Source organism: Callithrix jacchus, chromosome 4 (genome assembly GCF_049354715.1).
Source record: "Callithrix jacchus isolate 240 chromosome 4, calJac240_pri, whole genome shotgun sequence".
Classification (NCBI taxonomy): domain Eukaryota; kingdom Metazoa; phylum Chordata; class Mammalia; order Primates; family Cebidae; genus Callithrix; species Callithrix jacchus.
The window spans coordinates 83,144,079-83,171,122 of record NC_133505.1 but is presented as its reverse complement, the minus strand read 5'-3'; the positions used below and the strand labels follow the sequence as shown (position 1 = coordinate 83,171,122).

The window sequence follows — 27,044 nt, the reverse complement described above, 5'->3', positions numbered from 1 at the left end:
CTTTTCTAACTCCCATGTGTGAGAGAGAATGAGCAAACTAATAGTTAATAAATGCAGTCAACAACTGTATTTATCAACAAATGCAATAATGCAGTCAACAACTATTGATCATTTACTATGTTCCAGGAACATAGCACGAACATATGCTAAATATCAAGATTTAAGTTTAGAAATACTTTTCCAAAATGTTCAAAGTGTAGTGGCCAACATCAAGTTTAAATACATTAATTTTGTAAAAAAATTAGTTGTAGTTCAGCCAATCAACTGTGTGAATAGAGCTCACTGTTTCATCTTTCTGACATTGTTTTATCATCTATAAAGTTAGGATAAATGAATTAGAAGATGCCAAGTATTTTTTCAGTTGAAAAATTTAGTGGACTGTCAATGAAATTGTCAATACATGAAATTACATGGTCCAAGGGGTGTGCATAATTCAAATTCAGTCCAGGCAAGTCAGATTTGGAAATGGTGGATGTGTGGTAGCTTATGCTTGCTTCAAAGAGCAGTGGACTTTAGTGTAAAGTTAGTAACAAAGTTATAGTTCATATGAGGCCTGTGTTGATTGATGCAGTATTAGCTAGTGGCTGGAATATCATTGGATGCTGAGAGAAATGAAGAATAAAATACTGCAAGTATATTCTAGCCATGTTATTATAGTAAGTACTAATAGGAACAAAGAAAGATAATAGGGCAGCAGTTCAAAATGTATATTAGTTAGGGATCAGAGGTTCTAAGCTACAGGGACTCGTTCATTAATATAAACAGACAAGTAATATCACTGCTTAAAGAACATCTGATAGCTCACTGATTTAACTGAAAAGCTGAAATATTCTGTTTGGAAAAAAGCAAGAAGCAGGTAGCTCTGAGGGCTTAGCAGCAAGAATTACTCAACAATTTCATCAGTGTGCCACCATCATAAAGAATGACCTACAGCCGAGTTCAGTGATTCTGCACAGGATTCACATTCCAGAGGAGTTTCCAAGTTGCCTAGCAAATGTCATGTGAACATTTCTCAACTAGGAAAAAACAGCATCTTGATTTTTCAGTCTTATGAAAGGCTATGCATAATGGACAAGAAAATTCAAAAAGGGAAATCAGGATGTTTTTCCAAATCCACTATCCTTAGCCAGGCCAAGGGCCAGGATCCATTTTCATGGGGAAATAGAATGGTAACAATAAGCCAGGGTAAGAAGCCTGGCATATGAACTTTGCACAGAGAATTTCCACCTAGGGTGTAGGCACCTGAAATCTATTGCACAGCTCCCTCACTGGTAGGAAAGACATCTCCTAAATATAGCACTGGTTCCAGATCGCACTAACTGAAAACCCCTGAAGGACTGATTCATCTCAGGTATACTAACAAGTTAAGTGTATAATAAAGCACTTTCCATAGATTCAGGCACACAGAAATTATGGGTAGCAATTACTGACATTAATGTTGATATAATATTATTATAACATAATCGTCATAGTTACCATTAAACATAAGTTGAATGAGAAGAGATTCATGGAGAGAAATGATTTCAGTATGGTTTGAGTCCATTTAGTATGGTATAAGTCCACTTAGAATTCAGGTAGAATAGTTGGAATAGAAGAATATATGAATAAATAAAATTTAATACTTTCTCTGATACTATCTCTGTGATTCTGGACAAGTCACTGAACCTCTCTGCATGTGCCTCCTCCTATGTAAAATGGCATTAATAGAAATAGTAATTCTGCCTATTATATATGGTTGTTATGAGAACTGAGGTAACACATGAAAAGTGCCTGGGACAGTGCCTGATACATAATAAACATTATGTAAGTGTTATCTTCTCTTCTTAGTATCATTGTTATTAGTTTAGAGTTCACAAAGTGCTTTGCACATGTTACTTAATTTTATTCATGCAAACAATCCTGTAGCAAAAGTATTCTTAAAATTTTAACAATAAAAATAAGTATTTTATTTTTATGATATGGATAGTAATACTCTTATCTTTTAACTATGAGTCTCTTATATTAGACCTTATTGTTGTATAAAAAATTGTATCGCTGAAGGACCTCTATGAAGAAGAAAAAAAAGACAAAATTCCCAAATGCTGGGTGATAACATTTAATAATAATCAGTAGTTACATTTAACCTTTAATAATAATTGGTAGTTACATCTAACAATTTTAGTGTAATCATTTATGTATACATAAGTGATGTATACACCATGTAAGTGGTAGGAAAGAAGTCTCCTAAATATGCCAATGGTTCCAGATCTCACTGGCATATACATCACTTATTATGTGATGTAAACATAAATGATTCTAGCAGAAATACAGATAGTCTTGTTCTTTATAAATAAAAAACACATGCTTTTATAATGAAAAAATAAGAATATTAAATTACTGTCCTAAATCTCAAGATTACTTGGCCAATTATGGTCCTCTGCCCCCTTTCCTTGCACTTCCACCCACAACCCCACACTTTCCCATTTCTATTTGTAACTTCTGCAAAATTGTCTCTCTGGGCTTCATTGCTCTTTTAATATGGTAAGAAACAGAAAGGCCCATTTTCAAAGTGCTGGCTGACAAGGCACAGAGCAAGTAAAGGTCCTTACATTTTCCCCCAAATCTAAGAAATATGAGTAAAGAATAATTGTCTAAATAAAGTTTTTTGGTGGGAAGATATCACAGAAATATCTATAATTATTTAAATTTTATAAATTTTTCTTCTGTGATGTAAAAAGTTATAAAGGCATTTTCTTTCTAACTTCCTAAGATGGTTCAGAAATTTCAAACTATGTCAACAGGATCATACTGACCAATGTTTATCCTGAAATAGAGATGCTTCTTCTTCTCCCTTACAACAGAAAGTATAATTTTGAAGCTAGTATAAACTATACTTCAAATGTATTATTTACTTCCATGTCTAAGTCTTAGGAATTAACTCTAATCCATGTACGGATGTCTAATCTTGATCCTTGTGTTTTGAAAGATGTAACTCACTTTATCCTCAGAAAGTGTTAACTTATACTGACTTACAAAACAATCAGATAGCAAAGCAGAATTTACATCTATTTCTTTTAAATAAATGCCACCAATTTGGCCATCTCTAGCATCTTACTGCACTTATTCTTCCAAATGTAAAGGATTATTTCAATCATCAAATTTTACTTAATACAGTGTAAAATTTCCCACCACTATAATTATCATAACTACATCCTGCATGTGTCTAAAAAGAACATTTTAAGAAGTGTGCAAACTGGAGTTTTTCTGTCAGGATAACTTTATGCTCTACACTCAGTTTCCACTTCTGCAGTATGAACATGACAGCTGTTTGTATTTGAGTGCCAAGAGTGTGGAGTACATGTTCACTCAGTTGCTTGCTGCCTATCTAAATCCGGGCTTTGATTTTTTTTTTTTTTTTAGCTATGTCCCTTGGGCAAATTACTTAAATGCCCTATGCTTCCTTTTCACCTAATTGGAGATAATCACAGGGTTGTTAGAAGGATTAAACAACATAATAAAGAACAAGTATGGAGTGTCCAGCACATGTCAAAGGCTGAATAAATGCTGGGTACTATCTGCCCTAATAAAGTGATAGTGCAAAGTCATATGAATTACGGTATGTGATTTTCTTTTAAATAGAATCTCTGTCTATTTAAAAGGGAATCACCACATAAGCCATAATTATACTAGCCTTAGAAATTATTATTTTTTGAAGTATTCTCTTGGGTGTAGTATCAGCATATTAATTTGGAGTTGGAGACATCTTCACATTTCTATAACATTTCTTCTTCTAGCTTTTTTTTTTTTTCATTTTACACTTGGAATGGCTGTATTCTCTTCACCCAGTCTCTTATGTTCTCTTCTATTAATAGATTTTATCAAGTTGCAATATAAAATGCCTAGTCAGCTATGGCAACTCCACTTCTTGGTCCTGGGCCATAGTGGAAGGGGAATATGCTACTGTGTTATCTTTTTCTTTTTTTTAACAGACAAGGTTTTTCTTGGTCACCTAGTCTCACCTCAGACTCCTGGGCTCAAGCAAGTATCCTGCCTCAGCTTCCCGAAGTGCTGGGATTAGAGGTGTGAGCTACCATGCCTGGCTCCCCTCCTCATTTTAAACTTTCATGTCACTCTGCAGTGGACTACTTCTGGAACTATCCTAAAGAGAAGTATCATGCCAGGGAGATCCCAGGGCGTGTTCCACATCCTCAATACAAGATAGAACAAAAAGGCACTAACGGTCCTTCTACTGCTTGTGGTGGTTCCCCTTAAAAACATGAGGTAAAATATACGAAAGAATTTATTTTTCAAACTTCAGAAGTTGTTTCAAGAGGTTTGGATCTCTTTTGTAAAAATGTCAAATTCAAGTGTGTGTTTGAGAGAGAAATGAGAACCAATGCTGGTTGAAGTGTCTCACATATCCAGTGTTCCTGAAATGATTACTTATTCATGAAAATGTCTTCTTAGTTAAGTTGTTAAAACTAACAGCAGAGATTGTTCTGTTCCCTCATCATGTGTCAGGGGTGCTGTCCTTAGGCAATTCAGGAGCTCACAGTAACATAGTAAAGACCCAAAGTGGTAGAATCAAATTAAGCAGCAAAGTTGAACCAAATTAAGCAACGTTAATTATTTATTTATAGCTCACCATGTTCTAGAAGGATTTATGGCAGCTAGAATTTCATCTCTAGGGTTGAGAAAAAGAATAATATGTTTATAATTCAGCTATATTTACTGTATGTATTAAATAGATCTCCTGGAATTAAAGAAATATTCTGATATTACTTGGAGAAGCTGGTAAGAGTAAAGTAATACATAATCTCTCTGCACATTCATCACTCTATCCCAGGACAAATTCAAAAAGCTATCGTTAATTTGATCTCCTAAACTCCGATTATAACAATTTTTTAAAGTACTATCCTGGGGAATGATGATACATTTTAGTAAGAGAACTGAAAGCTAAGTATTAAAATGCCAGTTTTTAAAGTGTTATTAAGGTTTATCTGCTTATAAATACGTTACTTAAGTGAATCTGGAATAATTTGGTTTCCAAAAAATCCTCCTTTGGAATTTTAAGGCACATATAGGGAAACTTTAAAAAATCAATAATATGAGATGACTAAATTTCTACTTTCTGAATTATTTTCTTAGTATTAAACCTTTCTGTTCAGTAAAAACAAGATTAATGTTTCTCAAACATTGGTGGACAACAGAATCACCTGGAAGCCTTGATAAAACACAAACCCAGTGTTTCTGATCCTGTATTAGGTCTGGAGTGAAGGCTTAGAATTTTTATTTCTTACAAGTTTCCAAGTGATGCTAATAAGGCTGGGTTGCTTTACATATGGTCAGAGATAACTAAAGTTAATTAATGTTGGCAACTGGAAATCTTGCTGCTACAGTGGACTAAACACTCACATAAACACAACTACTGATGGAAATACAACAAAAATTCACCAACTCTTTAAGTAGCTAGAGCAAAATTTAGATTAAAATATCATTAGAAAATACTACAAATACAGGGTATATGCCTATAAAATATATAATTGAATTGTTTAAATGTCTTAAATGTTAGAACATTATTTTATTTTCAGAAGCTTTGCTTCCTATGAGGAATAGATCCTTAAAATTCCTTTCAAGTTAAATAAAAACAGAGGACTTTTGTATTAAATAACAAACAAAAAGAGGCTGAGGTTCCTATGTGTTTGTCATACTCTGTAAGATTTAGAAAGTTCTTAAAAGACCAGTATATTTATTAACCAGATAAATTTTATATTGTACAATTCTATAATTGGGAAAGAATAACTTTTAATAATAATAAAATCCTATTTGTTTTTTCAATGTTAGATAAACATTACCATGTTAATTATCTCCTTCAGCAAATATTGATGCAGTTGGGTCATTCTATTGACTGCTAATGGAAAGATCTGTTTTATAAATCTGCCAAAAGTTAAAGCTTAGTATGCTTTATTTTTGCAAATAATTTGTAGACAATTGGTGCTTCATATTTGATGAATAAATGAAATTAAGTTATCATAAGCAGAGCTGTCAGTATTTTACTCACAATGTGACCTTCAGAAAATCTGTAATTATATGTAATATTTTAGAAATGCAAATGACTCATTTCCCTATCTCTCTTGAAATACGCTGCCCTTGGCTAAAAGACATCAACAAATATCATTAAAAAGTACAAAGCCTGTGAGATAATTGTATATATTTTTCCAAGGACAAAGCAATCAGATTTGTTTTCTCTCTCCATTTTGCTGATCACTATAGCCCCACAGTCTATCTAAACATCTCTGGAGGGAGCTTTGTTTGGACATTATCGGAGAGAATTTTAGGACATTATTGTTTGAAGACAATCTGTAACTTGGCTACAGACTTGAATAGCAAGATGCTACAATCCTGAAAAGGTCAAAGATGCTGTTCCTCTGGTTTGCTTGTTGATAGAACAACTTGTCTATAGCAGTTAAAAAGATCCAAAATAAGCTAATCATAAGCTAGTACTTTCCACTGTGCCTTAAGGTTCATAGTTAAGCATGTATAAAGTTTTGATGGCAATTGCAAACAGTTGTGTTTGTGAAAGTTTCCTAAAGTGCCAGGAAAGCTGCATATAACAGGCAGTGTAGTAAAGTAGAATGGAATTGGAAGACGGATTCCTGAAGATGAAACCTGACTACCACTTCCTGGTGTTGTGAACTTGGGCAAGTTGTTTAATACTCCTTTGCCTGAGTTCCACATCTCTAAAATAGAGATACAAGTAATAATTGTACCTTTCTCATACAGTTGCTGGGAGAATAAAAAAAGTCAATATATGTCAAATGCTTAGGTAAGTGTCTGGCTATTTTGTATAATACATATAATATGTATGTATAATATTTATATATTTTATTATAGAAATTTATATAAAATTTATGTATTTATCATTTATAATAAGTAGTATATGAGTTATAGCAATTATCACTTTTTATTTCCTTCATTTTTATGATCATTCCATGGTTCCCTTTATTTCTTATCCTATCTTATATCCATTTTCAACGCTTATCAATTTCTACCTTCTCCATTACTCTTATGCCTAAAATCCTAATTCTAAAATTAGACATTACCTAAATCAAAACTGTTATAATATTCTTAAATATTGTAATGCTAGCTTAAATCAATCATTCATTCATTCTTTCTTTCGTTGTCTGCTTTACTGAAACACAAATAAAAATGTCTCATTTTATCATTTTATCTTCTTTTTGATCAGCAGATTTGGACCTTAATACTAATTAACTACACCAGTCACTCTGATATAGACTGAAATACAGGATAATGAAAGTTTAAGTATCATATACTTGGTAGAAGTTAAATGTTTGTATAAAATGGATACCAAATGGAAATAAAATGTTTCTCTATTTTGTGTATTAACGATGATCCCAGCATCTTGCATCTGCTTTTATAATAAATAGATTTCCCAAGCTAATTTTCAGACCCTGAACCTTGAAGATTGTTGAAATTAATAAATTTGTTGTAGCTCCAAAAGTTTCTTAGCTGATCATTACATTGGCTGGCTGGAATGAGGAAAGGGCCATTGCTGATACTTGTGTATATTTTCCAATCTTGTTTAGTCATAATGAAAGAGAGAAGATGAAGGTGTCATGGAAAGTGGATTTTGTGTAATGCCATGAACTGAGATGATTTACATAAGTGTTCAGAGGTGTTCACAGAAATCAGACATTCGAAAAATCCTTCCTAATCCAAGATTTGGAATATCCTTCTTGTATTCAACTGGCACTTGTAGTATAGTGAAGTAAATTATTGGCCCTAATTACCTACCTATATCCATGCTCTTTGCATTGTAACTGCAAGTTCTCCCACTCAAGGTGAATTGTGCTCCTCTGTCTCTTCTCTTTGGGCTTTATCATTTGATGTACTTTGACAATGCATGTGGATTGAAGTGCTCATGTGACATTTCCCAGCCTAGCCTTTTCATCTTGCTCAACTGCCACTGCCATGAGAGGAGCTTCTACTGAGAAGCTATTTCCTCCTCAGCCTGGTTCCCAGAATATGCACATGCAGAAGAGAAGAAAGCCTGACTTTTAGCAAGAAGCCTATTCCTATGCTATCTGCAACCTGAGCAGAGCTTCCAGCACAGTCCAGTCCTAATCAGCTGACCCTTGAGTAATCTGCCTATACCAGAAAAATGAGTATTTTTGTTGTAGGCCGCAATAAACATTTATTGTTGTGATTATCTATTACATAGCAAAAGCTGACTGACATACATTTAGTTTCAAGATTACTGAAAAGGCATTATCATTTCAAAAAAGCTAGAAATAATTTCAAAGATAATTGTGCCAGATGACATAACTGTATATACTTTGTAGATGGAATTAGCAAGATTATTTTTAATGCAAATGACATTTAGGAATGCTAATTAACTTATGAAACACTATCACATATAATTAATAAAGGAAATTTATATTCTCTGTTCCCTAAATGGCACTATAAAAAAATATGTAATATGTGCTCATTAAATTTGTGGTTATAATTATAATAATTAAAATGAAGTCAATAAAACTGTATAACTGCAAAGAATCAACCAAACATAACTATAAATTGCATTTTAGGTGGATATTAGGACTTATAAAGTATCTCTAATGACTTGAGAGTACACTATTTAACAATTAGAAGACTATTATAACATTTCATCAACAGAATCAAAACAATTATTTGTTAAAAAACAAAGAACATCACTTTGGGAGGCTGAGGCGGGTGGATCACGAGGTCAAGAGATCAAGACCATTCTGGTCAGCATGTTGAAACCCCGTCCCTACTCAAAATACAAAAAAATTAGCTGGGCATGGTGGCACGTACCTGTGATCCCCGCTACTCGGGAGGCTGAGGCAGGAGAATTGCCTGAACCCAGGAGGCGGAGGTTGCAGTGAGCCGAGATCGCGCCATTGCACTCCAGCCTGGGTAACAAGAGTAAAACTCCGTCTCAAAAAAAAAAAAAAAAAAAAAAACCAAAGAACATTTTAAACAACTAACAGTATTTTCAAAGGAGTTCAACAAATGTATTGGCCATATAAAACTGAAATAAAAAACAATTATGATTCCAAATGTTAAAAAGTTCTACTTCTATATGATTCTCCTCTAAGATGAAAGCAATGATATAAGTTCAACTACCTAAGAAGAAAGTTTTAAAAATTGCATTTATGGCCACTTATATTCCAACAATTTGTGTTGATAATGCAACAAAACTTTAAAAATCTCTTTCATTACCATTTAGCATCAATTACATCGAATCTTTCACAATTTCAGTATCTTTTAAGAGACAAACAATTAATGGTCCCTTTTACAGAATAACAGAGCTAAACTACATTGAATGAAATAAGATACAGTTACATAGGAATAAGGATGGCACTACCAACTGAAGCTGGCTGATTTTAGTATAGAAATATGACTCACAAAATTTCATGCACATTTAAGACTAACCATTAAGTTGAATTGATAATTATGTTTAGAGATCAATTCTAAAATTCTAATTAAAATACTTTTGAAAATGTTTTCAGTATGAGATTCTCATATAGTCTACTTTGTTGTGCTTCTAACATGTGGTAAATTGCTAAGAAACCGAGTTATTTTTAAGAGTTTCTATCTTTGCTGAGTTCAAAAGAATGCCCACTCTCCATAAATAAAAAGCAAATAAAGGAAATGCATCAGAAAGTTGGATAATAACTTCATCATGCTTCTGAAGGAATTTCTTGATTTCTTTGTCATCATGACCTATACTTGAATTGTTGCCTTCTTTGGTTTCCTTTTGAAGAAGCTGCTCCAGAACCCAGAAAAGGTAGAAAATGCTTTCATAGCGTGTCACATCATAACTGGCTTGTTCCTACAAATAAACAACAAACTCCTTTAAAAATAATTGCTTATAAATTACCTAAGAAAAATTTCATATAAAGATACCATATTTTGAGGCAAAAGAAAAATATCTGATATATTTAACACCTTCTGTCAAGGAAGGGGAAATTTTAAAAAAATTTACTTTTTTCGAAGACTTCACACTCATGGTGAATGGCTTTTCTTTCTTGATGGTTCATGAAGTTCCAAGTCCTTTCTCTGCCTTCTTGCAGAGAATACTAAAATGAGTCTAAGAATATTTGGCAAGGAGTCTTATCAATGACTTGGCAAGGAGTCATACCAGTGTTGAATGTTAAAGTCAATCTTTTGCTAAAACTTTTAATTCATGGTACTTATTTTGATATTAAACAATCCTAGAGTAGGCGGAGTAATCATCTCTAGGTGACCAGATGTTATATCATCCTGAATCTAACTGATAAAACTCAGGGAGTGGTAACATTAAATCATATACATAGTCATGAGAAGAAATGTAGATGTACCTTGTAGAACTTTTAATTTGGCATAGATGCTTGAATGTGAGATAAGTCAAAACAAGGCCTAAACCTGAGACAATAGCAAGAATAAGATGAGAGAATGGCAGAATCAGTGTAAGAAAAAAAAATGGCTTTATCATTAGCTAATTAATTAAGAAATGTGTCAGAAGCCCTATGAGGTGAGCAGATTGCTTATCACTATTTTATAGGCAAGAAAATGGAGCTTCTGAAAATTAGACTAATTAGAACTCAAATCCCCAGATCATAACTAGGAACTTTTTTTTTCTCATACATTTTATTCAAGTTCATTAAGAAAGTATTAACATTGGGGAAAAAAGAACACGGTTGAAAACATTTATGAAATCTATTCTCTGTATTAATGCAAAAATGAAAGAACATTGTTTTGGAGCTGGGACAAATATATTCTTCAGTAAAGTATCCCAATAAGCAGAGTATGACATATACAGGCATACCTCATAGTAGTGTGCTTTACATTATTGCACTTCTCAGATATTGCAGTTTTTTCAAATTGAAGGTTGATGGCAACGCTGCATCAAACTGGTCTATCAGAGTCATTGTTCCAATAGCATGTGCTCATTTTGTATCTGTGTCTCATATTGGTAATTATCACAGTATTTCAAACTTCTCATTATTACTTTATCTATTACAGTGATCTCTGATCAGTTACCTTTGATGTTACTACTTTAATTGTTTTGAAATACCACAAACCATGTCCATATCATATGGTGAACTTAACTGATAAGTGTGTGTGTTCTAACTGCTTTACCAATTGGCCATTTTCCAACTCCCTTACTCTCCTTAGGCCTTCTTATTCTCTGAGATGACAAAATATTGAAATCAGGTCAATTAATAACCTACAAATGGCCTCTAAGTGTTCAAGTGAAAGAAAGATTTCCCTGTCTCCCATTTTAAATAAAAAGCTAGGAATTATTAAGCTTAGTGAAGAAGGCATGTCAAAAGCTGAGACAGGCCAAACTCTAAGACTTGTGTCAAAGTTTACCAAGTTGTAAATTTAAAAAAAAAAAAGAGTTATTAAAGGAAATTAAAAGTACTCTTCCAGTGAAAACACATATAAGAAGGGTAAACAGCCCTACTGGTAATATAGAGAAAATTTTAGTGGTCTGGATACAAGATCAAACCAATCACAACATTCACTGAAGCCAATACATGAACCACAGAAAAAAAGGCCTAACTCTTCAATTTTATGAAGGCCGGGCAAGATGAGGAAGCTGCAGAAGAAAACTCTGAAGATAGCAGAGGCTGGTTCATGAGGCTTAGAGAAGGAGCCACCTTTATAACATAAAAGTACAAGGTGAACCAACAAATGGTGATATAGAAGCTGCAGAAAGTTATCAAGAAGTTATAGGTAAGATATAGGAAGATTTATTGATGAAGGTGACTACACTAAACAACAGTTGTTCAGTGTAGATGAAACAATCTTCTATTGAAAGATGATGCCATCTAGGAATTTTGTAGATACAGGGAAGATATAAATGCTTAGCTTCAAAGGATTGGCTGACCACTGTTAAAGATTAATGCAGCTGGTGGCTTGAAGTTGAAGACAGTGCACATTTACCATTCCAAAAATTATGCCATGTATGTGTTATAATCTTGTATGTTCTTCACATGTACCCCAAAACCTAAAATGCAATAAAATATATATTTTTAAAAATTACAGAACCCTTAAGTATTATGCTAAATCTACTCCGGCTACAGTCTATCAATAAAACAACAGGCATGGATGAAAGCATTGTTTACTGAATATTTTAAGCCTACTAATAGACTTACTGCTCAGAAAAAAAAGATTCCTTTCAAGATTACTGCTCATTGACAATATACCTGATCATCCAAGAGCTCTGATGGATATATATATATATCTTTAATGTCTGCAAACGCATCTGTTATGGAGCCCATGGATCAAGGAGTAATTTTTATTTACAAGTCTTATTATTTAAGAAACTTATTTTATAAGGTTATAGCTAACATGGATACTAATTCCTCTGATGAGTATGGGCAACGTAAATTGGAAACGTTCTGGAAGGGATTCATCATTCTAGATGTCATTAAGAAGATGTGTAATTCATTAAAGGAGTACAAAATATCAGTATTAACAGGAGTTTGGAAGAATTTGACTCTAATCCTTATTGGATGACTTTGATGGCTTCAAGACTTCAGTGGAGAAAGTCATTGCAGATGTGGTGAAAATAGCAAGTGGAACAGAATTAGAGGTGTAGCCTGAAAATGTGACAGAATTGCTGCAATCTCACAATAAAACTTGAATGGATACATACTGGTTTCTTATGGATAAGCAAAGAAAGTGAGTTATGGATATGGAATCTTCTTTTTGTTAGTATTCTACAAATATTGTTGAAATGACAATAAGGTTAGAATACTATGTAAAATTAGTAGTTAAAGCCATGGAGGAAATAAAAAAGAATACTGATACAGCTTACAGCGTAAGAAATCATATGAAGACCGCACAATGCATGTACCTAGAATTTGATCAACGTCAACTAAACCAACCAACACCATGTGCCCTATACAACCAAATTCATGCATTCATCTTTAGGGAAAAGTCATCTACTAAAAAAGCAAATTTCAAAAATGGGAAAAAGCAACTCATATATCATATGTTCAGTTATCAAAGTAGGAACATAAGAAACATTAAAAAGGAAAGATCATGCCTCTAAATAAACATAGTAATTTTCCAGCAACAAATTATAATAGAAAATAAATTTATTAAATCCTAGAAAAAGAATTCCAAATATCAGTTTTTAAAAAGCTCAGTGAGAGAACACAGATAAATAACACGAAGAAATCAGAAAATAATTCATTATATAAATCAGAAATTTATCAAATAGATAGGTATCATTAAAAAGAACTTAGGAGAAATTTTAGAACTGAATAACTCATTGAATGAAATACAAAAGACATTAAAAAGCTTCAATCAACTAGATCAAGCAGAATTTAAAAATCCAGAACTTGAAAATCAGTCTTTTGAAACAATCCACTCAGATGAAAATAAAGATGATGGAAAAAAAAAGAATGAATAAAGAATATGTGACATTTGGCACATGGTAAAGGAAACAAATATTTGAATTTCTAGTGACCCCTAATGCAAAGGAGAACCAAAGGGAGAGAAAAGCAATTTGACAAAATAATAGCTGAAAACTTCTCAAGTCTAAATAGAGATTTACACAGCCAAACACAGGAAACTCAGAGATCCCCAAAGAGACAGAATTCAGAAAGTTCTTCCTCACAGTATATTACAAGGCAGTAAAAAGAAACAAAGAAGGTCATTATATAAAGGAACCAACTAGAAAAAGAAGAGATAATGATTCTAAACAAATATTCACCCCACACACAAGATCAATTAGATATACATAATAATATTTACATCAAATAAAACTAAAAATTCAGAGGTAAAGAGAGCAATAGCAAGAAAAAAGCCCATGGTCACTTTGAATGAACACTCATCATTTCTTAGCAGAAACCTTATAGGCCAGGAGAGAAGAGAATAATTTAATCAAAGTTTAAAAAAAGAAAAAAAATTCTGCCATTCAAGAAAAATATACCCAATAAAGATATTCTTCATAAAGAGAAATTAAGTATTTCCCAGACAAGCAAAAGCTGATGAAATTCATCACCATTAGACTGACCCTACAAGAAATGCTAAAAAAAGTCCTATAACCAGAAATGAATTAATGATATCTACCATTAGGAAAACACACAAAAGTTTATTATGCACTAGTAGAGCAAACAAATAAAGAAGACAAATAACTTAAATGGTACCAATACAGAAAACTGCCAAATCATAATAAAAAGCAAATAGATAAAAGGAACAAAAGATACATAAAACAGCCAGAAATCAATTAATAAAATGGCAGGACTAAGCCATCACATATTAACAACAACCTTGAATATACACAGATTAAACTTTCCACTTAAAAGATATACAGGGGCTGAATGGATTTAAAAACATCACCCAACTATATGCTGCTCACAAGAAACTCATGTCACCTGTAAAGACACATACAGAGTGAAAATAAAAATATAGAAAAAAATTCAATGCAAATAGAAGTCAAAAGGAGCAGGAGAAGTGATACTTAGATAAAACAGACTTTAAGTTAAAAAAATGGAAAAGAAAGGAGTCAATCTGTGATGATAAAGGTACAATTCACCAAGAGGATAAAACAATTTTAAGCATATTTGCACCCAACACCATTGTCTACAGATATATAATGCAAATATTATCAGATCTAAGGAGAGAGATAGGTTACAATACACTAATAGTTGGGAACTTCAACAACCCACTCTAAGCATTAGACAGAGTATCCAGACAGAAAGGAAAAAGAAATATTGGATGTAAACTGAACATTAGACCAAATGGACCTAACAGATACTTACAGAACATATCTTGCATGAATACAAGTTCTTCTTACCAGCACATGGAATATTCTCCAGGACTGACCAAGTTAGAACACAAAAGTGGAACTTCAGAAATGGAAAAACTACAGTGAAATTAAATAACATGTACTTGAATGGGCATTAGGTCAAGAAAATATTAAAAACAAAATTTTTAAATGTCTTGAAACAAATAAAAACCAATACTCAACATATCAAAACATACAGGATATGGCAAAACCAGTGCTGAAAGTTTATAGTAATAAAACCCTACATAAAAAGATAGAAAGATTTCAAACAATCTAATGATGTAGTTCAAGAAAGTAGGAAAACAAGGACAAACCAAACCAATTCTTAATAATAAAAAAAAAAAAGATCAGCGCAGAACTGATAAAACAGGAACTCATACAAACAACATATATGATCAACAAAAGTTTTTTTGTTTTTTTTTAAACTAAACAAGATCAATAATCTGTTATCTAGGCTAATTAAGAAAAAAAAAGAATATCCAAATAAATACAATCAAAAATAAAAAGGGAGACATTGCAAGAGATACTACAAAAATACAAAAGATCATCATGGAGTATTTTGAACAACTATACATTAACAAATGGATAATCTTGAGGAGATAAATAATTCCTGGATACAAACAACCTGCTAATATTGATTCAGGAAGAAATAGAAAACTTTGACAGATCAATCACAAGTAATTAAATTGAATTAGTAATAAAAACATCTTCCAACACAAAAAGATGTCAGAACTGGATGGATTCACTGTTGAACTCTGTCAAACTGATAAAGAATAACACAAATTATCCTCAAACTCTTCCAGAAAACTGAAGAGGAGTGAATTCTCCCTAACTCATTCTATGAGACCAGCATTACCCTAATACCAAATGCAGACAAGGCAGTAACATATAAATAAAACTACAGGTCAATATACCTAAGGAACAGAGTTGCAAAAATAATCAACAATATGCTAGAAAACCAATTACACAGCACATCAAAAGGAAAATATACTATGATCAAGTAGAATTCATCCCAGGAATGCAAGGATAGTTCAATATCAGTAAATCAATAAATATAATACATTACATCAATGGAATAAAGGACAAAACCAATGTGATCATCTCAATAGATGAAGATAAAACATTTGATTACATTCAACATCTTTTCATAATGAGAAAGTTCAATAAACTAGTCATAGAAGGAACATACTTCAATATAATAAAGGCCATATATGATAATCCCACAGCTAACATCAGACTAAACAGAGAATATCTGAAAGCTTTCCCTTTAGGTACTGGAACAAGTGGCGGATGACTAGTTTAACTATAACATTTTTACTCCACATAATACTAGAAGTCCTAGCCAGAGTAATAAGGCAAGAGAAATAAATAAAATGCATTCAAATTGGAAAAGAGGAAGTTAAACAGTTCCTTAAGGCAAATGGTATCTTTTATCTAGAAAAACCTAATAACTCCACCAAAAATTCTTAGATCTAATAAACTCAGTAAAGTTGCAGAAAACTGAAACAACATACAAATCCCTGTAGAATTTCTGAACACTATTAGTGTTATTGAGAAAGATAACCAACTTATTGAGAAAGATATGAAGATGATAGTCTCATTTAAAACAGCTATAAAAAATACCCAGAAATACATGTAACCATAGTGGTTAAAGACCTTTATAAGGACAACTACAGAATACTGATAATAAAAATGGAAGAGAACACAGATAAATGGACAGACATCCCATTCTCATGGATAGGAATAATTAACATTAAAATAATCACACTACTCAAAGTAATCTATAGATTCAATGCAATCCTTTTCAAAATACCAATGTCAAGAAACAATCCTAAAATTCACCTGTAAACCAAAAGGAGCCCAAACAACCAAAGCAATTCTGAGAAAAAAGAGCAAAGCTGGAGAGACCACACTACCTGACTTCAAACTATATTACAATGATTAAGTAACCAAAACAACATAGTATTGATATAAAAGCATACATAGACCAATTCAACAGAATAATGAATATAGAAATAATTTACTATATTTACAGCCAACTGATTTTCAACAAAGATATCAAGAACATCATTGGAAAAATGTCACCCTCTTTAGTAAATGGTGTTAAATAAGTTGTATATCAATAAGTAAAAGAATAAAAATGGGCCCCACTACGTCTCCATATACAAAAGTCAACTCAAGATCAATTAAAGACTTAAATGTAAGCCCTGAAACTATGAAACAACTATATGAAAACAAAGAAAACACTTCAGTACATTTGTCTAGGCAAAAATTTTAAGGCAAAGACCTCAAAAACACAGGCAACACCACCAAAAAGAAAAATGCACTCCTGTGTTCATTACAGCACTACTCACAACATCAAGTAAATGATATCAACCTGGATGCCCATCAACAGTGGAGTGGATAAAGAAGATTATATACATATATGTACACACACAAAAGCATGTCCATATTTATATACGGAAAATCTTTTATCTAGAAAATGGAATATATATATATATCATGGAATACTATTGCAGCTATAAAAAGAGAAAAAAACCCATGTCTTTTACAGCAGTGCAAATGCAGCTAGAGGCCATTACCTAAGCAAATTAATGCAGGAACAGAAAACCAAATACCACACATTTTCATATATAAGTGGAAGCTAAACAATGAATACACTTGGACATCAAGATGGAAACAATAGACACTAGGGACTACTATAGCAGGTAGGGTGAGAAGGAGGGGGTAATAACTGAATGACAACCTAGGTATGCTCACTACCTAGGTGAAAAGATCATTTGTATGCCAAACCTCAGTGACACACATTTTATCTATGTAATAAACCTGCACATGTACTCCAGGAAGCTAAAGTAAAAGACAGAAAAAAAAAAAAAAGTTGACTTAGTGGACTATAGTCAACTAAGAAGTTTCTGCACAGCAAAGGAAATTATCAACAGAGAGCAGAAGTAACTTATAGAATAAGAGAATATATTTGCAAACTTTTGATCTAAAAAAGGAACTAATATCCAGAGTACATAAGAAATGCAAAACAATACAACAATAAGAAATAAATAATTCAACTAAGTGGGCAAAGGACATGAACCAACATGTCTTAGTAGGAGACATACAAATGGGCAACAGTTATACAAACAAAAAGTGCTCTACATAATCATCAGGGAAATGCAAATAAAAACTATAATGTGATCCATCTTATCCCAGGTAGAATCGCTATTATTAAGAAGACAAACATACAAAAACAGAAGCTGGTGAGAAAGTGGACAAAATGGAATGTTTATGTCCTGTTAGTAGGAATGCAAATTAGTGTCACAATGAAAAGCAGTATGGTGATTTCTCAAAAAACTAGAATAGAATTACAATACACTCCAACAATGCCACTACTGAGTATTTGTCCAAAGGAAAATAAATCAGTATATATAAAGGATACCTGCATCCCCATGTTTACTGGGACACTATTCCCAATAGCCAAGATCTAGAATCTATCTAAGCATCTATCAATGTATAAATGTCTTAGACACTGTATTGTACAGTCATACAGAGTGAGTTCAGATGTTTCTCTTTGAAGTCATGGTCTCTTGAGTATGCCCATGGTCTGGGTGTAAGTATAGCCACCATAGAGAGCTATGTCCTATGAACTCTAAGCCTGCCTGTTCTTTTTTGAAAAAGAAAAAGCAGGGCTTTCAGGTCCCACCCCTCCTTGCCTTCCCACGCACAGAAGTCCCAGCCTTTTGTGTCTGTTTTGTTACAAGAATAAGACAGACATGAACAGAGCAGGAGAGGGCCCTCCCACCCACTAGGAATGTCAGGTGATGGTTTGGCAGTGATCACATTACCACTCTGAATGTGATAAATTGGCAGGAGGTGCCAGGGAGAGGCCATGACTTGCATACAGTTATCAATGTGGCAATGGATGAACCTGTGCCCTGAGCCCAGTGCCATTACTGTCCCAGACTCCAGAGTCATTATTCCCTCCCTGCAAGCCTGTCCTTGAGGCCTCAGCCCTGTGCTTGATCCACTCATCAGATTCCAGTGCCATTACAAATACGAAAGGGCTAGCAAACCTAACCCAATGCCAAAATGGATTGCTTCAATTGCATCTTTTCCAAAAGGAAAATAAAAGACTGAAAGACCCTAGTAGTGACTGTTATTAAATATCCCAGCAATTCGCACCACAACTGCAGATATCCACAGTATTGGCTGCTAAAGATGCATGCAACTGTCATCAACCTTTACATCAGCAGACAAAACTAAACAGAGACTATGCAACTTCATCCTTGGTGCCTGAACCTCTGAACTTCAACCAGCAAGTACATACCCACCCCATAGGAATAATCATTCTTTTTTTTTTTTTTCTTGAGACAGAGTTTCACTCTTGTTGCCCAGGATGAAATGCAATCTCCGCTCACCACAACCTCTGCCTCTCAGGTTCAAGTGATTCTCCTGCCTCAGCCTCCCGAGTAGCTGGGATTACAGGCATATGCCACCACGTAATGTAATTTTGCATTTTTAGTAGAGACGGGTTTCTCTATGTTGGTCAGGCTGCTCTCTATACTCCTGACCTCAGGTGATCCACTCACTTTGGCCTCCCAAAGTGCTAGGATTACAGGCGTGAGCCACCATGCCCCACCAAGGGATGATCTTTCAACACCAAAACTAGAATGCGGAGTCAGAATAGATGACTTCTCCACCAAATGTGCAGATATCACTGTAAAGCAACAAGAAACATGAAAAGCCAAAGAGGCATATCACCACAAAGACCACAATCTTTTTGTAGCTGCCCGAAAAAAATGGAGATAAGCAAACTTTCTGAGAAATAATTCAAAATAATTATCTTAAGGAAGCTCAGCAGAGTTTAAGAATATACACTGAATTAGTTTATTGAAATCAGGATAACAATAAACAAAATTACAAATTTTATGGAGAGATTAAAATTCTATTAAAAAAATTCTGGAGCTGAAAATACAATCAAATGAAAAATACAATTAATATTTTCAATAGCAGAATGCATCAACATAGAAAAAAGGTAGAATATATGGAACAGAATCAAAAGATCAAATATTGTAAATTATGAGTTAAAGAAGAGAAAGAGAAATATTAAAGCACAGAAATATTATTTTAAAAGCTGAACATTTCTACAATCTATGGAAAGATAAATTTTCTGATATATCAAGGGCAAAGGAGTCAAATCACATTCAATCTAAACAAGACTTCAATCTGTACAAAAAATATTATGATCAAAGATTCAAAAATCAAAGTCACAGAGAGGATCATTGGAGTAGCAAGAAAAAGAAGCATATCACATATAAGGGGTTTTCAGTAAGTCTATGAACAGAATCTCAGAATTCTTAGAGGTCAGAAGAGACAGATAATGTATACAAAATGCCCAGAAACAAACCCCTCAAAACAACAACAACAACAAACTGCCACCCAAGAATAATTTATCTGGCAAAGAAGCTGTCTTTCAGAAATGAATGAGAGATAAGGACTTTCCAAGATAAAAACTGAATTCATCACCTCAAACTGCCTTAAAAGTTGTGAAAAAAAATTATTTAAAGTAAGAAAATGATGCTATTAGTAACCTAAAACATGAAAATATAAAACTCACTGCTAACAAGTACAAAGTAAAATTCAGAATATTCTAATTCTGTAAGAATAAGGTGTAAATCACTTAAATCTTTAGTACAAAGCTTAAATGAGAAAAATACTAGAAATAATAGGAGATAAAATAATCTGTTAAAGGATACACAACATAAAAAGATGCAAATTGTGAGACTGCAAACATAAAATTTGGGCAGAGAGTAAAAGTGCAAAATTTTTTTTATAAAATAAAAGTTAAGTTTTACTTAAAATAGCAAAGACATGGAATCAACCTAACTGCTCATCAACAGTGGACTGGATAAAGAAAATGTGGTACATATACCCCATGGAATATGATGCAGTCATAAAAATGAATGAGTTCATGTCCTTTGCAGCAACATGGATGGAGCTGAAGGCCATTATCCTAAGTGAATTAAGACAGAAACAGAAAACCAAATACTGCATATTCTAAATGGGAACTAAATATTCAGTGCAAATAGACAAAAACAGAAGACCAATGATACTGGGGCCTACTTGAGAGTCGGGGGGTAGGAGGAAAGTGAAGATTGAAAAACTATGTGTTGAGTACTATGCTTATTACCTACATGAAAAAATACTGTGTATACCAAACCCCTATGACACGCAATTTACCCATGTAACAAACCTGCACATGGTTTGTTCACTTCCTGAACCTAAAATAAAAGTTGGAAAGAAAATTAAAGCTACATTGTTGTCAGCTTAAAACATACTGTTATAACTATAAGATGCTTTATGTAAGTCTTATGGTAACCAGAAAGCAAAAATCTTTGTAGATACACAAAAGATAAAAAGTTAAAATTCAAAGCATAACACTAGAGAAAAATATCTAATTACAAAGTAAGACTGTAAAAGAAGGGAAAAAAATCTACAAAATAACTAGAAAACAACATAATCACAGTACTAAGTTCTTACTTAGCTATAATTAGTTGAAAGTAAATGGATTAAATTCTCTAATCCAAAACCACTGCGTGGCTGAATGGATAAAAACATATTACCCAATTAAATGCTGCCTACAAAAGACTGACTTCACCTTAAACTACACAGATATACTGAAAGTGGAGAGAAAGAAATAGATACTCCAAGCAAATGAAAACCAAATACAGAAAGGGTAGCTATACTATATATAACATAAATGTGGCTATAAATGTAATGCACCACATTATCATAATGAAGAATAAAAGCCATATGATAATCTGAATAGATAAAATGCATCTGACAAAATTCAACATCATTTCATGCTAAAAATTTTCAATGAATTAGATGTAGAAGGGATGTATCTCCACACAATAAAGGCTATATATGACAACTCCATAGTTAACATCACAATCAATGGTAAAAAGTTGAAAGTGTTTCCTCTAAGACCAAGTACAAGACAAGGATACCCACTCTTCCCACTGTATTCAACAGAGGACACATGTTCCTCAACTTACAATGGGATTGTATTTCAATAAACCTGTTGAAAGTACTGTAAGTTCAAAATATATTTAATAAACTATCAAACATCGTATCTTAGCCTAGCTTACCTTAAATATGCTCAGAACACTTACATTAGCCTAAACTTGGACAGAAAACATCTAACATAGAATGTATTTTATAATAAATTGTTGACTATCACACATAATTGACTGAATAATCCTCAAAGTGGAAACAGAATGGTCGTATGAGTACTCGAGTATGGTTTGTGCTGATTGTGCACTGCTCTGACACTACTTTAAATTAAAATTTTGTAAGTTAACCATCATAAGACAGGGACTATCTGTATTGAAAGTCCTTGCCAGAGCATTTGGTCAAAAAATCAAATAAAATAAAAGGCATTCAAATGAGAAAGAAGTTAAACCATATCTATTTGTAGACAATATAATCTTGTGTATAGAAAACCCTAAAGACTCCATCCGAAAAACATTAAAATAAATAAGTGGAAGGTTTGAGCCCCAAAAATCTGAGACAGATCTCAGTTAATTTAGAAAGTTAACTTTGCCAAAGTTGAGAACATATGTTCGTGACACAGCCTCAGAAGGACCTGATGACATGTGCTCAAGGTGGTCAGAATACAGTTTGGTTTTATACCTTCTAAAGAGACATGAGACAATCAACAAATTCAAGATGAACATTGATTCAGTCTGGAGAGGTGGGACAACTTGAAGCAAAGGTGAGACTCGAAGCCAGAAGGGGGTTTTCCAGGTCATAAGTAGATAATATACAAATAGTTTAATCCTTCCAAGTTTCTGATTAGTCTCTCCAAAGGGGGCAATCAGCTATGCATTTATCTCAGTGAGGAGAGGGGTGACTTTGGACAGAATGGGAGGCAGGTTGGCCCTAATCAGTTCGCAGCTTGACTTTTCACTTTAGCTTAGTGATTTGGAGGCCCTAAGATTTATTTTCCTTTCACAAGGAATACAAAATCAATATACAAAAATCAGGAGATCTTTTATACACTAACAATGAACAAGCCAAACAGTAATCAAGAGAGTAATTCCATTCACAATAGCTACAAAAATCCAAAATACTTAGTAAAAAATTTAGCCAAGGAGGTGTAAAAACTATACATTAAAAACTATAAAATTCTGATTAAACATATTGAAGAATATACAACTAAACTGAAAGATGCCCCGGGCTCATGGACTGGAAGAATTAAATTGTTAAAACACCCACATTATCCCAAATAATATACAGATTCAATATAATTCCTATCAAAATTCCAATGAATTTTACACAGAAAAAGATAAACATTTTTAATAATTTTATAGAGTTATAAAATACCTCAAATAACCAAAGCAATCTTGAACAAATAGGGCAAAGCTGAATGCATTATACTGCCTGATTTCAAAATCTACTACAAAGCTATAATAATCATAACAGTGTTGTATTCGAATTACAACAGACATACAGTCCAGTGGAACAGAATAGTAATCCTAGAGACAAATCCACACATTTATGGTCAGTTGCTTTTCCAAAAAAAGGTACAAAAACATACCATAGAAAAAGAACAATCTCTTAAATGAATGGTGTTGGGAAAGCTGAATATTCCCATGTAAGATAAAATTAGACCCTCATTTCACACCATATGCAAAAATCAACTCAAAATCGATAAAACATTTAAACTTAAGATCTGAAGCTATAAAACTGCTGGATAAAAAAAGAGAAAGCTCTATGACATTGGTCTCGGCAATTATTTTTTTTATATGATCCCAAAGTCCAGGCTAGAAAAGAAAAGCTAGTCAAATGGAATTATACTAACCTAAAACACTTCTGCACAGCAAAGGAAGTTAAACAGAATGAAGAAACAACATGCAGAATGGGAAAATATATTTTCAAATCATATGCCTGGTAAAAAGTTAATATTCAAAATACATAAGAAAGTCAAACAATTCAATAGCAAGAAAATAAACAGGCTGATTGAAAAATGGGCAAAGGACCTCAACAGATGTTTCTCAAAAGATGACATACAAATAGCCAATAGGTATGTGAAGCAATGCATTAACATTACCAATCATCAGGGAAATATAAATTAAAACCACAACGAGGTGCCACCTTATACCTGTTAGGATACTATCATCAAGAACCTAAGAGATAACTGGTGGTGAGGGTATGGAGAAAAGGAAACCCTTGTAAACTCTTGGTTGGAATGTAGATTGCTGATTCCTTATAAAAACTGTGCAGAGATGCCTCTAAAAATTTTTTTAAGAATGTAGCAAGTCTATGATCCAGCAATTCTACTACTAAGTATGTATCTAAAGGAAATAAAAATCACTATGCCAAAGTAATATCTGTACTACCATATTCATTGCAGCATTATTCATGATAAACAACATAAGGAATCAACCTACATGTCCATCAACAGATGAACTGGTTGAAGAAAATGTACTATATATACACAATGAACTATTATTCAGCCTTAAAAAAGAAAATAAATCATGTCATTCAGGATAACATGGATGAACCTGGAGAACATTATGTTAAGTGAAATTATCCAGGCACAAAAAGACAAATACCACACAATCTCACTTATATATAGATACTAAAAAAGTTGAACTCATGGAATCAGAGACTAAAATGTTGGTTACCAGAGACCAGGAAATAAGGGTACTGGGGAGAGGTCAAAGGACCCAAAGTTTTTGTTAAATACAAGGAATAAGTTCAAGACACCTATTGTTTATCATGGTAACTAAAACTAATAACAATATGTTATATATTTGAAAATTGTTTTTAAGTGTCCTTATCACAAAAAAGTATAAGACGTAATGCATATTTTTTAAAATACAAACCTATGTAATTGAATTTCTACCCTATGTAGAAGAAATAATGGATTTGATCATAATTTGGCACAGCTAGTGTTATTCAGATACCATAGATAAAGTTAGTGTCAGTCACATCCAGCATCATATTGCATACAGTAATTTATGGGGTATAATGCAAACACATTAAAATTAAGGAGCATTTAGTTTTATTGTGTTTGTTTAGATCACCAATTCAGCAAAAAATCCAAATTATCTAGTTGTCAATGTCAAAAAATTGAAAGTAGATTTTTAATTTATTCAATTAGGTGCAAAAAATATTCTCATTTTTCTGTGGATCTATGTTGAGTTAAATGGTGGGTGCTAAATCTCAAGAGGTTTGGAGGTTTCAGTTAGCCCTTTTTTATGTATACACTTATGAAAACATTTTGTTATAAACTATAAATATACATAATTTTTATTTTTCAATTGTAAGTTAGAAGAGTGGTGGAAGTTGCCTTAGAAATTTCAGGCTAGATTCTTCTTTGGTATCTCCATTGTCTCTCTTATTTTCTGTCATTTAATAAAAATAAAATGGTAGATGCAAAATGAAAAATACACACAAACTAGCTCTCCAGTTCAATTGCAGTATATGCATACTCTTATAAAGTTTGATAATATATCCACAGGTGATGTGTATTATGTGAATATAATGTGTGTGTGTGTATGTGTGTGTAGTATTCCCTTGATTTGAAATGGCTTTTATCATCAGTCTCCAATTAGCATCATCTTAAACAGCCTTCAGTACCTATCACAGATGCCATATATCCATTGAGCCTTTCTTGAGCCTACAATTTTATAGATTTTAACTATTCTGCCTTATATTCTCATTAGTTATACATTCGTTTTATTGCCTATTTAGACTCTAAGCATTTTGAGGGGAGCACATATATTCTTGTCACTATAGTTTCTAAAGAGTACACAGCAATGTCTTTCCTTTCCATAATAGATCCTCAATACATATTTATTGATTTGAACATGAATTACAGTATTTTAAAAAGTTACAACTATATTTACTTTCTACATATACCCAGTAATGAGACTGTTGTATCAGATGGTAGTTATATTTATAATATTTTGAGGAATCTCCCTACTGTTTTCCATAATGTACTAATTTGAAAATTGAATGTACTAATTTGGATATATGAATTTGGATGTACTAATTTCATTTCCACCAACAGTGTATAAGAATTCCCTTCACTCTGCATCCTTGCCAAGAATTTTTTTTGACTTTTTGATAATAGAAAGTCTAAATGGGATATGGTGATATCTCATTGTGGGTTTCTTCATTTTTTTCCTTTACTGTTCAGAAGCTCTTTCGTTTGACATGATTCCATGTGTCTATTTTGGTTTTCACTGCCTGTACTTTTAATGTCTTTAAAGAAGAGTCCTTTATCAGTCCAATCACATGAAGTATTTCCTGTTTTTTTTCTGATAGTTTCATAGTTTCAGGTTTTACATTTAAGTAAAAGAGACATTTGCATACCCATGTTTACTACAACACTATTCACAATAGCCAAGATATAGAATCAATTCAAAATGCATATCTAATTATGAATGGATAAAGAAAATGTGTATACCTGGGACTCTGGGAGGCCAAAGCAGGTGGATCACAAGGTCAAGAGATCGAGACCATCCTGGTCAACATGGTGACACCCCATCTCTACTAAAAATACAAAAAATTAGCTGGGCATGGTGGTGCATGCCTGTAATCCCAACTACAAAGGAGGCTGAGCGGGAGAATTGCCTGAACCCAGGAGGCAGAGGTTGCAGTGAGCTGAAATCACGCCATTGCACTCCAGCCTGGGTAACAAGAGCGAAACTCTGTCTTCAAAAAAAAAAAAAAAAAAAAAAAAGAAGAGAAAAAGAGGAGGGGGATTTCCAAGATGACATGGTAGGAACAACTCAGGATTGCAGCTCTCAGTGAAGGCACAGAGGGTGAGTCCTAGCCGCATTTCCAGATGGATCTTTGTTGCCCACAGAACGGGGAAATTCCCAGGTGTAGGAGAGACACAGGACGCCAGCGCAGCCCTTTCGACTGGCACCGCAGCGCAGGAGCACCCTGCACAAAACGCACTGGTCTGGGTGCCCTGTTAAACCGGCAATCTGAGATTTGGGAGGGCAGATTAACATATCCATCTGATTAAACAGGACTTGGACAGTAAGCCAGACCAGGAGATTCCCCGGAAGCAACATTTGAGCCGGTGCAGTGGGTCGCTGCACAGGAAATCACACAGATCCTGGTGCCCTATCATCAGGCAAATGAAACACCTGTGAGAGAGAAAACCGTTCAACTTAAAAAAAAAAAGAGAGAGAAAGGGCTCAGAGGCAGGGAGCCAGGTGAT

At 33.4% G+C, this 27,044-nt stretch overlaps 1 protein-coding gene across 2 annotated transcripts in view; it reads right to left on the bottom strand.

Moving 5' to 3' along the window:
* MEI4 (meiotic double-stranded break formation protein 4) overlaps positions 1-27,044 on the bottom strand; it is a 324,961-nt gene that overhangs the window by 73,633 nt on the left and 224,284 nt on the right. The window contains exon 5 of one of the 2 annotated variants that reach the window (XM_078369599.1): positions 6,957-9,853. The exons of the other annotated variant lie outside the window; for it this stretch is intronic. Coding sequence (XP_078225725.1) covers positions 9,584-9,853 — 270 coding nt within the window. The 3' untranslated portion in view covers positions 6,957-9,583. Of the gene's footprint in view, positions 1-6,956; positions 9,854-27,044 lie in introns of those variants that run through there. 2 annotated transcript variants of the gene reach the window in all.